The 11,708-nt window shown below is 39.0% G+C and overlaps 3 protein-coding genes across 3 annotated transcripts in view; all 3 read right to left on the reverse strand.

Moving 5' to 3' along the window:
• The window catches only part of LOC133979436 (uncharacterized), a 1,726,912-nt gene that overhangs the window by 803,757 nt on the left and 911,447 nt on the right, over positions 1 to 11,708 (reverse strand). The gene's annotated exons all lie outside the window — the stretch shown is intronic.
• Positions 1 to 11,708, reverse strand: part of LOC133978633 (phosphatidylinositol 4-phosphate 5-kinase-like protein 1) — a 94,975-nt gene that overhangs the window by 38,793 nt on the left and 44,474 nt on the right. The window lies entirely within an intron of this gene.
• On the reverse strand, positions 1,741 to 4,828 carry LOC133978745 (anionic trypsin-2-like). Its single transcript, XM_062417059.1, has 5 exons — positions 4,789 to 4,828; positions 3,667 to 3,832; positions 2,997 to 3,256; positions 1,990 to 2,123; positions 1,741 to 1,884 (listed from the first exon to the last, which is right to left on the reverse strand). The coding sequence occupies exons 1-5, from the start codon at positions 4,826 to 4,828 to the stop codon at positions 1,741 to 1,743; spliced, it is 744 nt and encodes a 247-aa protein (XP_062273043.1).

Raw genomic sequence — 11,708 nt, forward strand, 5'->3', positions numbered from 1 at the left:
GGAGGGAGGGAGAACAGAAGTAGAGTTGATAAGTTATTAAAAATGATTATTTGGCTCTGCTGCAGTTCCTGATGACTCATTAACACTTTCTAGAAGTTACAATGCTGTGAAGTTTTACAAGTTTCTCATAATATTGTGATTTATTTTTCTTTCATTATTTTCACTTTTCTGCATTTCTACACTTTCTACATTTTTCTCGTGATATGATTTTACCTCTTTATTCTGACTCTGTGTGTAATAGTCACACTTCTTCAGGTGTTTACACTCTGAATCAAACTGACTTTAAGGTTAAGAGCTTCAGGTGGTGACAGGTGAGGTGGAGGAGTGTTACCTGTTGACGACATCAGCATGTGCATAACCTGAATACTACCATTCCTCCCTGTAGTTTAGTTCTGTGTTGTACATATAAGGTTAATTTAATTATATTTTATTATATTTGTTTCATCTCTCACAATACAACACTGGGATTTATTTCTCCTTTTTATTTGCAATCCAAGTGGACAAAGACACTGTGAGACTGTAAAGGACGGGAAAATAAAAGACTTTTTGATAATATTGGTATTTTTATTTATTTATTTATTTGTTTTTCTTTCATTTCTTTGCCTGTCAGTGTGTTCTTATCCTTTAGTCACCTGTTGGTTCTGTGATGTAAAACTTTAAAAATTGGCATGAAGTAAAACATTTGGCTGCTAATAAAAATCTGAGGAATACACTTTTTATCTAAATAAAAACATGTGCTTAAAAATTCAAGGACAAAGAACACTGAAGTGTACTGAGTTCATCCCATAGACTGTATATAAGAAATGGACGTAACATCCGTGACGTCACCCATTGGTTTGTGGACTGCTGCCACGCCCTAATGCATACCCTGCTTTATCATCACATATAAAATCAGGGAGGCCAAAATGTCCCAAATGAACATCATACTGCATTGAAGAAGGCTTTAAACTAGCGATTGAGACCATAAACACATTTTGAAAACGTTTACTGAGGTTAGAAATCAAGTGAGAAGTTGGTGAATTCTCCATTGACTTGTATAGAGACGGAAGTCCTTTTGACACCAAAACGGTCGCCCCCTGGTGGCCTTTTGATAGAATGCAGTTTTAAGTTACTTCCGCGTTGGCCTCATTTCAGAGGACCGGAACTCCCCGCCTGGTTCATCCTGTATGTTGTGGTTCTATATAGACTATGAAGCATTTGAGGATATTTCTCTCAGCTGTTACAGGAACGTCTAGCAAATAATTATGAACTTTAAAAACCCAATTAAATGATGAAATTGTGACATCTGGTGGTGGAAATGATAAAATGCACCTGAACTTAATTTGAGACTTTTCTCATTGAATAAGTGACTTCATATTATTCAGTGTTCATTGTTCGATGATGTTTGTTGCTGTAACTATGAAGCATGTTGGGCTGTTACAGTTACATCTATCAAATCATTATGAACTTTAATAACACTGACGAAACATGAACTCAACCACTACACGTCCATATCTTCATCCGGACACACAGGAAGTAATGCACGTTACAGTAAAGTTATTATTATTATTATTATTATTATTATTATTATTATTATTATTATTGTTGTTGTTGATAGTATTATTGTTATTATTATTAAGTGGTGCAGCTGTCGTCACAGACGTGTCAATCACACAGAAAGAAACAGACTGATTGATGCTGTTAGGAAGATCTATGATCTCTTTATTTTCACACAGTGTTACAGTGCTGGCTGACCTGTGCTCAGTTAATGCCAGCTGTATCTTTAATCCACTGCCTGTAGGCACAGACATCCATGTAGATAGTATACTGTGAGGGTGGTTTCAAAATAGCAACGTTGATTCCAACCAGAACATCATCCTTCACCAGACTGCCACCAGAGTCCCCCTGAGTGATGAGAGATGGAGAGAAAGACAATTAAAAAGAGACAAAGATGGAGGGACAGATATGGAGAGAGAGAGACAGTGATGGAGAGAGATATTACAGACTTACTGGGCAGGCTTGACATGCTGAGTTGGAGCACAGCAGATGTTCTTTTTTATATTGACCTATAGTTAGGTCTCGACCAGTGCAGCTTTTAACCAGATCAACATCACCACATTGCAGATTCTTGGGTTCATGGTAGTCTGTGTAAAAAAAAAAGTTTTGTATTACATAACAATATAAAATATTTTACTATATAACTAAATGAATTAGAGCCCGACTGATCTGGAATTTTTGAAACCGATACTGATTTTAAAGTTAAGAAATTCACTGATAACCAATATAATTAATTTTTGAACTAGAATGAAAATATATCTTCTCTGTGTGATATGAGGCTGCTTTATTAAACAAGTAATGAAGTATATTTAACATTGTTAAGCATTTCTAGAAATTAACACTAACAAAATAAAGAAATAATAAAAATAAGATATTATCATGTATAACTATAACTCACAAACAGCAGAGTGAAGAGCAGCAGAAACATTATTCTGTTACACATGTTCAGGGGAAACTTTCAACAGTAGAAAACCCAACGTTAGAATTTTAACTTTTATAAATGTAATGACTGTAATTATTCAGATGGAGACAAACTGAGCTGTGAAAACTAAACCGTTTGGTGAGTGAATACATGTTCGCAGCTAATAGCTAATGTGGCTAACGGCTAATGTTGCTAATGAGTAATAACTGATGTCAAATTATGGGGTCATTGTTTATTTCTCAGTTAACTTCTCAAAATGTATTTGACAAACTCATTGGTAACCTACTGTGGAGACACCGCCTGACTCCAAGTCTACACTACCATTAGCTCTGATGCTAACTCCGCCCCTCATGCAACAGACAGTATTGTAAAATGTTCAAAATTCTGCATTATATGTTTTTTAAAAAAATATGCTACTGATATATCTGTGAAAGGTTCATATAAGCGGATAATATCGTCCCACTGATAAATCGGTCAGCCACTAAAATAAATTACAATATAAAATGTTCAGCTTTACTGAAGTCTGGCTCCTACTCACATTTTTCTGTTGTCGGGTTATATTTTGTGTCGGACCATCCCATGATAGTATAGGGATTATTGAAAGGTGCAGTAGGTGATGTACATCCGATAGGAGGGAGATTGATGGTGGGAAGAGTACTTGGTTTGGACAGTTTAAGAAGCATGATGTCATGACTGTGACCAGTACTATCTTTATAAATATGCTTTTCAGAAAATGGGTGGATTATCTTTTCTGCTGCCTTTCCAGATGGATGTTTGCCCAAAGCCACTTTAAAGAAACTGAGAAGAGAAAGAAGTAGAAAGTGAAATCAGGCACATATTCTCAAGAAACATCCAGGTTTGCATATTTAGTGTTTGACTGTTCAGTGCCTCTATGATGTTTATTACTTCATCATTTAGTATATTGATAAATGTAGTGGTGCACAGAGCCTGTATTAGCCTTCATGTATAGAACATGTGATAAAGGTTGGTTTATAAGGCCAATAAGCAAAGCACAGCTGAATATTGACTGATTAAAAGGTGACATTACAGTATAAATATGTCTGCATGTGAAGCAGTTACTGAAGTCCTTCTCTCTGTCTGTAATTCCTTTTAAAATCTTTTTAACACCTTTATATCTGTGACAAAGTGAACACGGGTAACACATAATCATCTTTAACAGTTGAAGCCAGTCTGAATAAAACACTTACTATTTTTCACAGTGAGCAGCAGTGAGGATCCATTGATCACTGATCAGATTCCCTCCACAGTAGCTTGAGGAATCAAAAATACCCCTCAGAACCACATAATGGTGACCCTGGTTAGAAGGACAGTCCACTGCATTCAGCGCTCTCTTCTGGATGTCCACAGCAGCAACTACAGATAAAACAAGCACAGGTGTGTGTGTGTGTGTGTGTGTGTGTGTGTGTGTGTGTGTGTGTGTGTGTGTGTGTGTGTGTGTGTGTGTGTGTGTGTGCGTGCGTGTGTGTGTGCGTGTGTGTGTGTGCGTGTGTGCGTGTGTGCGTGTGTGCGTGTGCGCGTGTGTGTGTGTGCGTGTGTGCGTGTGTGTGTGTGGGTGTGTGTGTGCGTGTGTGTGTGTGCGTGTGTGGGTGTGTGTGTGCGTGTGTGTGTGTGCTTGTGTGTGTGCGTGTGTGTGTGTGTGTGTGAACAGTGACGACGCAGTAGTGAATGACTCAACCAAACACTAAACAGTTTACAGTGTGACTCTCTCAGTGTGTTCAGGTTATCATAGACTGAAGCTGAAAGCTGCAGAAAAAGCTCTTTATTGTTGGAATGTGCAACAACACTGAACTGCAAGCCAAGACTTAAATACAGACACAACTAATGATTGGATGGGGAACAGGTGATGTGACAAGGGCAGGCTGCGAGGACAGTGGGGACAGGGCCGGGCTGTGGAGACTCATACAGGACAGGTGTGAAGGCTGTGGAAGAAACACGGAGGGCAGGACTAATGAGGAAAATTCAGGAGAGGTGTGAGGAGGAGCACATGAACACAGGGAGCAGTGAAGGAACACACAAGGAAAAGCCAGAAAACTCAACAGCTCTCAATAGCAATCCAGCATGAATCAAAGTGTCCTAGAATAACACCACAAGACAACTAAGAACTCCAGAAAGTCCCTCAAAGAAAAGTCAAATAACATCAACCAGTCAAATCAGACCACCCAAAGGACAAAGCAACATGAGAGTAACACAGTAAAACCCAAACATGGAGTCCCAGAACCACCAATCCATCACACCATGTACATTACAACATATGTTGAGCTCTCAATGGATTATTAGGTGAAGAGTTTGTAACAGAGGTTGAAACTTACCTGCTGACGCTAAGACGAGCAGAGGGATCAAACTCTTCATCACGGTCTTCCTTCTGCTTCCACTTCTCTGGCGTCTGGGTCAAAATGTTGCTCATTTTATTCATGTTCTTTATCATCTCTCATCCTGCGTGGACCAATCAGGTTTCATCATGTACAGAGCAGCAGTCCTGCAGGATCACACTGAGCCGTCATGAGTCCAATAACATGCAAATATCCTTGTTAAACAATAACCAGGAGTCAGTGTGTCTTTGTCCGTTTGGTGCCACTTTGTTTGAAGCCTTCCTACATCTGGACTTAATCAGACATGAACACGTGTTGCAGATCACATTCATAGAGAAGTTACTGTGTTTTAATAACTGATGTCAGTATTCAGCTGACATTAAATGTTTGGTGTAGTTTGTGACTCTGGACTGATGTGACTGAAATAATCTGCTTCTCAGTCCATCATAGACTAATGTGTATGTTTCCTGTTATCTGTATGAATGCTGGTTTTTGAATAACTTAACCTTATTAGCCTGGAATAAAAAACCTCTTCTCACATGTCTGCTGCTCCTGTGATGTCTGATAGAGATGAATGTGTAACATATCCTAATATACACAGAGCTGTTCCTCCTTAATAGGACGACTGAGTTTCATGCAGCTGGTGGATATTTTCTGATGGTACACCTCCACACATCCTGACTGTGCCTGCTTTGCTTCTTTGCTGTATGAAACCAGTCCTGACTGTACATTGATCCTTTGAAAAGCACTTGGTCCAAGCACAACTTGGTCATTGTCAACTCTTGATTTTTCTGATTTCCACAAACTCATCTTCCATCTCAACAGCAGCTCTTCCTCCATACACACCATGCAGTTTGACTTTGGAGCAACACGGCCAGCTGTTCCTTTGTAGGAAACATTAAATCAGTCTCTATGTATTGCAGGAATGTATGTGTATCAACACTTAAATCATTGATTATTATTTTCAAATCTGAGCTTTAAAAGGCCCTAAACAGTTAACATGACTCTGGTCTTGACTCTGACCTTTCATCTTCATCTTCCTCTTCCTCCTTACTGCTGGTGGATGCCTCTCCTTTGTAGGCATTGTGCTGCAATTAGTAAATAAAAAGAGACCAAAAGTATGAATAAGACAGCTTGGTGACATTACAACAAGGCAGAAGGCTACTTTTTCTGCAGGTAATTGGTAATTGCCTGTTTGTCATTTAGCAAATAAATTACTGCAAGTGTTAATGATGTAGCCTAATGTAAACCTACACAATACTAAATATTCAGCTTAAGTATTCTGATAGATTCACATGCTGTACCAATGGCAAACTCTACCAACATTATTATCACACGCTTTTAATCGTTGATGATCATGTCAACATGGGCCACATACAGTACACTGTTAAAAAAAACAAAAACAAAAAAACTTTCAAAAGGGTACTTGCTTGGTCCACAGAGCAAAGGGCACGCCACTGCCGTGTACTTACAGCACAATGTCATCATTTACATATGATTACTTTATTAATTTATGTTTATTACCATGACTGACACTTATCTGCATCAGTTTTATATTAACTGTATTTTATACTGAATGTGAATGTTTTTTTTGTCCAGTTTTGATTAAACACTGATCTGTAAAATTATTTGATTAAAATAGTTCTTACCTAAACCATTTTTTTTCATACTTCATAATCCAAATGACATTCTGACATTTATCATTGCTGGTGATGTGGAAAAATGTGTGATGGAGTTTCATTGATTTTCGTTTTCTCTCGATAAACAAACAGACTGGATTTGATAATGACGAACTGAACAGTGCTCTGAAAACAGCGCTGGATAGAATGATTACTGAAACTAATCATTTTAAAGTGACTTGTGTCATATAATAGTGACAGCCATGGTTGTAACCTTGAAAATATAACCCTGATGAGTGAATTGAAGTCATTTTTATGTCCTATATTAGGAGCTGGAATCAACTTTTGTAATGTGGAAAACTACATTTTATGTATTTCATTGGCCCTTTAAACACATTTTCAGTTTAGAAAACAAAGTTCATGTTTGAACCTGTGAACCAATCAACCTGTCAATCACCACGTAGCCACGCCCTAATGCATACCCTGCTTTATTGTCACATATAAAATCAGGGAGGCCAAAATGTCCCAAATGAACATCATACTGCATTGAAGAAGGCTTTAAACTAGCGATTGAGACCATAAACACATTTTGAAAACGTTTACTGAGGTTAGAAATCAAGTGAGAAGTTGGTGAATTCTCCATTGACTTGTATAGAGACGGAAGTCCTTTTGACACCAAAACGGTCTCCCCCTGGTGGCCTTTTGATAGAATGCAGTTTTAAGTTACTTCCGCGTTGGCCTCATTTCAGAGGACCAGAACTCCCCGCCTGGTTAGGAAGAGACCACTTCACAGTCAGTATGGACAGGAGGAATGATTACTGCCACCAATAACATGTTTTAATTACACATACCTACTAAACTACCAAATACAGGAAGAAGAGCTCATGTTATAAATAATGAAGGTTTTTATTCCAACATTGACAATTACAGACGTGACTGAGTTCAGCAGCATTTTATGACTCAGTGTTGACATGAATATGTGTCTGAATGTTAAAATCTCTTTTTCATCCTGTTGGGTTCAGCTGTTTGGACTTTACATTTTCTAAACTTCTACATTTAAATCTTCTTCAGCTCTGAACAGATTATGAAACATTTCATCATTTCAAACATGAACTTTGTTTTCTAAACTGATTTCATTTATTCTTTATTCAGATTGGAGAACTGCTGTTTGTCAGAGATCTTTCTTATAAATGAAGAAAGTTGTTATGGTTCTTTTGTTGATCAGATTAACAACTGAGGAAGCAGGGCGTCTATCTGTCGCCATGGTGACTGTTGCTTCCTCGACATTACAACATGCCTTTTAGGAATATGGGAGATGGTTTCCCACCTAGAGTCCAGCTTGATGTTTCTTCCTGTTAAAGGGGAGTGAGCCTGCTGCAGTGCTGCTCATGGGGGTAATGGTGGGTAAATTAAAGAATATGGTCTTTTCCTGCTGTATGTGAAAACACAAGCACAACATAGATAAAAGTCAATTGAACTGAAAATGATTCAATGCAATTCAGACTGGTAGAAAGGGTTTGAGTTGATTTCTAAAGCATACCGCAAATCATAAATTAACTAAAAAACCGCATTAGCATTTTTAACTGTATGTGTTTGTTTGTGAGTGTGTGTGTGTGTGTGTGTGTGTGTGTGTGTGTGTGTGTGTGTGTGTGTGTGTGTGTGTGTGTGTGTGTGTGTGTGTGTGTGTGTGTGTATGTGTGTGTGTATGAAACGCAGGAACTCAGAATTTTGTGGGGAAAACAGAACAACGCACATACATTCAGTATCATCATCATTACTATATTTAGAGTAAACGTGACAGAAAAATGTCTCTACTTCTGCATTTTAGTCATACATGAATGTCATTTCTAGGAGACAGAGCTGTGAAACAACAACATCACAGTCAAAGAACAAGAAGATAAACACATTTTTTGAGTGGAGGCCTTCCAGGAGTGTAACTTTTACAACTCTGATGTGGATCAGTTCACTGTGATGACGTGATGATTAGTTAGAGAGTCACATCCACAGCCGTGTGACTCTGGAATGTTTGAATTATAACAGGCTGTCTGTGTGTGTGTGTGTGTGTGTGTGTGTGTGTGTGTGTGTGTGTGTGTGTGTGTGTGTGTGTGTGTGTGTGTGTGTGTGTGTGTTTAACACCCTTGAACAGCATCATATCACGCCCTCAGAGGGTTGAAATGTCAGTCAGACATGCTATCACCCTGTCTGACTAAAAACACACACACGTATGTCCTTCTAACCTTGTGAGGACCCTAACTGACATAATGCCTTCACAAGCCCCTTCCCCTGAACTGTACGTCAGCTCAATGGTGCAAAGTAACTGAGTACATTTTCTCAAGAACTTCTCAAATACAACTTCGAGGTACTTGTACTTTACTAAGTAGTATGTATTTAGTACAGTGCAGTACAAAGTACAATATTTCACTCTGTAATTTAATGGGCTATAAAGTATAAGTAGCATAAATGTAAAGTCAAGTAATGTAAAAGTAATGTCAAGTAAAGTACAAGTACCTCAAGTTGTACTAAAATCAAGTTTTAACCCTTAAACTGCCATTTGTGAGGACTGGCAAGAATGTCCCTCACTCAGCTCCAAGGGTTAAAACTCACACTGGTCCTCACAAAGATAGAAACAAGTAAAAACACACACATACCTCTCATAAAATGTGCTCTGAAGTTCATGACATGATTGTAAAACCAGATCACTTTCTACTTCTAATCACACAGCGTGCCTTCATGAACTACAGGATATATATGTCAGTCACACACACTAACACACACACACACACACACACACACTCACACACATACACATACACACACACACACATTGAGAGTTGTTAAGTGTGTATGACATCATTATAAACACAGATCACTTGTCCGGGTCAGTTTTCCTGCAAAGTGTTGAGTAAATGTTCCAACACACACACAAACGCACACACACGCGCACACACGCACACACACACACACACACACACACACACACATACACACATACACACACACACACCTAAACACACACGCACACACTGTCAGCACTCTGTCAGCTGTCACATCTGGGCTAATTGAAGATAAACAACACAAATGTTTTGTTTTTCCCAACATACATCATGTGTATATGTATGTGTGTGTGTGTGTGTGTGTGTGTGTGTGTGTGTGTGTGTGTGTGTGTGTGTGTGTGTGTGTGTGTGTGTGTGTGTGTGTGTGTGTGTGTGTGTGTGTGTTTGTGTGTGTGTGTCCTCATGGCATCTCTAGACTAAGATGACTGACATCTCATCACTGGTGTAAGAAGAGTCTCATGTTCAAGACAAGTCAAAATGTCTGCTGTGATCTATTATACGAATATACAGAAGCAAATGAAGAAAACATCTTCACCAATTTGACAGCACATGCACAGAAAGAGGAAACACAACCCAATACAGAAAACTGTGATACAAGATGACGCCTCATTGCTTCCTATGAAAGTTGTGTAACACACTGAATGATGACACTTTTCAGCCAGATGATTTTATTGTACTGAAAACACAACAAAAAGACTAGAATGAGTATTGTCCTCCGTTGCTGCTATTCTAACAGTCTTAAGCTATGACTAGGCTAACTTCCTTCTATAAAGGACTACGGCGCCAGTCACAAAAAAAAACACAGCTGCTAGCGCCCTCTACTGGTGAAAATGAATATCACTTAAGAATTACTTTAGGTGAAATTAAGTGAGACCAGGCAGGGAGTTCCTGTCCTCTGAAATGAGGCCAACCTGGAAGTAACTTAAAACTGCATTCTATCAAAAGGCCACCAGGGGGCGACCGTTTTGGTGTCAAAAGGACTTCCGTCTCTATACAAGTCAATGGAGAATTCACCAACTTCTCACTTGATTTTCTAACCTCAGTAAACGTTTTCAAAATGTGTTTATGGTCTCAATCGCTAGTTTAAAGCCTTCTTCAATGCAGTATGATGTTCATTTGGGACATTTTGGCCTCCCTGATTTTATATGTGACGATAAAGCAGGGTATGCATTAGGGCGTGGCTACGTCGTGATTGACAGGTTGATTGGTTCACAGGTTCAGGAGGACGCCTTATGCTCCTCCTGATGCCCATATAAGTAGAATCCGTGTTTTTATCTTTCCCAGCATGCACCTGAAATTTTCAAGATGGCGCTGCTCAGATCCAATACTATTGGCCTCCGAGCAGCAGTCCACCAACCAATGGGTGACGTCACGGATGTTACGTCCATTTCTTATAAACAGTCTATGGATGAGACAAAGCGTTTTAAATGATAACAAACAGAAAAATGATGAGAGGGGGACGGAGGTAATAACACAAACTAATACAAAAACAATTCTGCATCTAATCTTAGCCCCTAAAACGTCCACTCACTGAGCACATACGCCTCAAAGAAGCTCAATGCCTTAAATGATAAGTTACTCAGATGTAAACCAAAGTATTGGACACAGTTTAATGTTGACTAGTCGATTGTCCTGGATGAACAGATGTTGAATTATTTCAATGAAGAACTAAAAGTTTGAACTCATGGTGGCACTAGAGGAAACATCAGAGGATCACCAACATTAATATGGGCGCAAAAATTAATCATAATCCATACAATGGTTGTTGCAATATTTCAGTCCAGACCAAAGTGAGCTGACAGATCATCACTGCTATATAAAGCTGTACTGCTGTTAGACAGAAACATCTCTCCGTGGTAACAACAGCAGTCAATCATGTCCACGAAGACTTTAAACAGTTTCTTCAAACCTGTAAGGGCCAATTAGAATTGAGGCTTCAGTGAAGGTGAGTAATAAAAAACTGAATCTATAAATAAGTTAATTCACACCTCTAAGATCTATGGCTGATGCCTCCCTCCATCCTGAGTCTCTTTCTGTCTTTCATTCCATTCTCTCCATCTCTCTCTCTCTCTCTCTCTCTCTCTGTTCATCCTTGTCTTTCACTCTGTGTGTCCCCACTGTCAAGTTAAAGGGAGAGAGAGAGAGAGAGAGAGAGCGAGAGAGAGAGAGAGTGAGAGAGACAGAAAGAGAGAGAGAGGGAGAGAGAGAGAGAGAGAGAGAGAGAGGGAGAGAGAGAGAGAGAGAGAGAGAGAGAGAGAGACATGTGCTGATTTAATGAGTGATTTACAGGATGCTTGTCCACATGTAAAACACACACACACACACACACACACACACACAGGCACAGATCATCCACCCTGCGAGATTGACGGACACGCAGCTGAAACTCTGAACAAAGGTTTGTGTTTTCTCTTTTTTTATTTTAATAACTAAACCTAAAATAATTCACATATTAAATAATAATAAA

The sequence above is a fragment of the Scomber scombrus genome, chromosome 4, assembly GCF_963691925.1.
Source record: "Scomber scombrus chromosome 4, fScoSco1.1, whole genome shotgun sequence".
NCBI lineage: Eukaryota > Metazoa > Chordata > Actinopteri > Scombriformes > Scombridae > Scomber > Scomber scombrus.

Excerpts from the sequence above, each read along its gene's own strand:
- LOC133978745 (XM_062417059.1), bottom strand. The coding sequence starts at position 4,828 with ATGAAGAGTTTGATCCCTCTGCTCGTCTTAGCGTCAGCAG. Across the intron at positions 3,257-3,666 it reads GCTGCTCACTGTGAAAAATA|TTTCTTTAAAGTGGCTTTGG; the intron begins GTAAGTGTTTTA and ends TTCTCTTCTCAG. Across the intron at positions 1,885-1,989 it reads CAGCATGTCAAGCCTGCCCA|GGGGACTCTGGTGGCAGTCT; the intron begins GTAAGTCTGTAA and ends CTCATCACTCAG.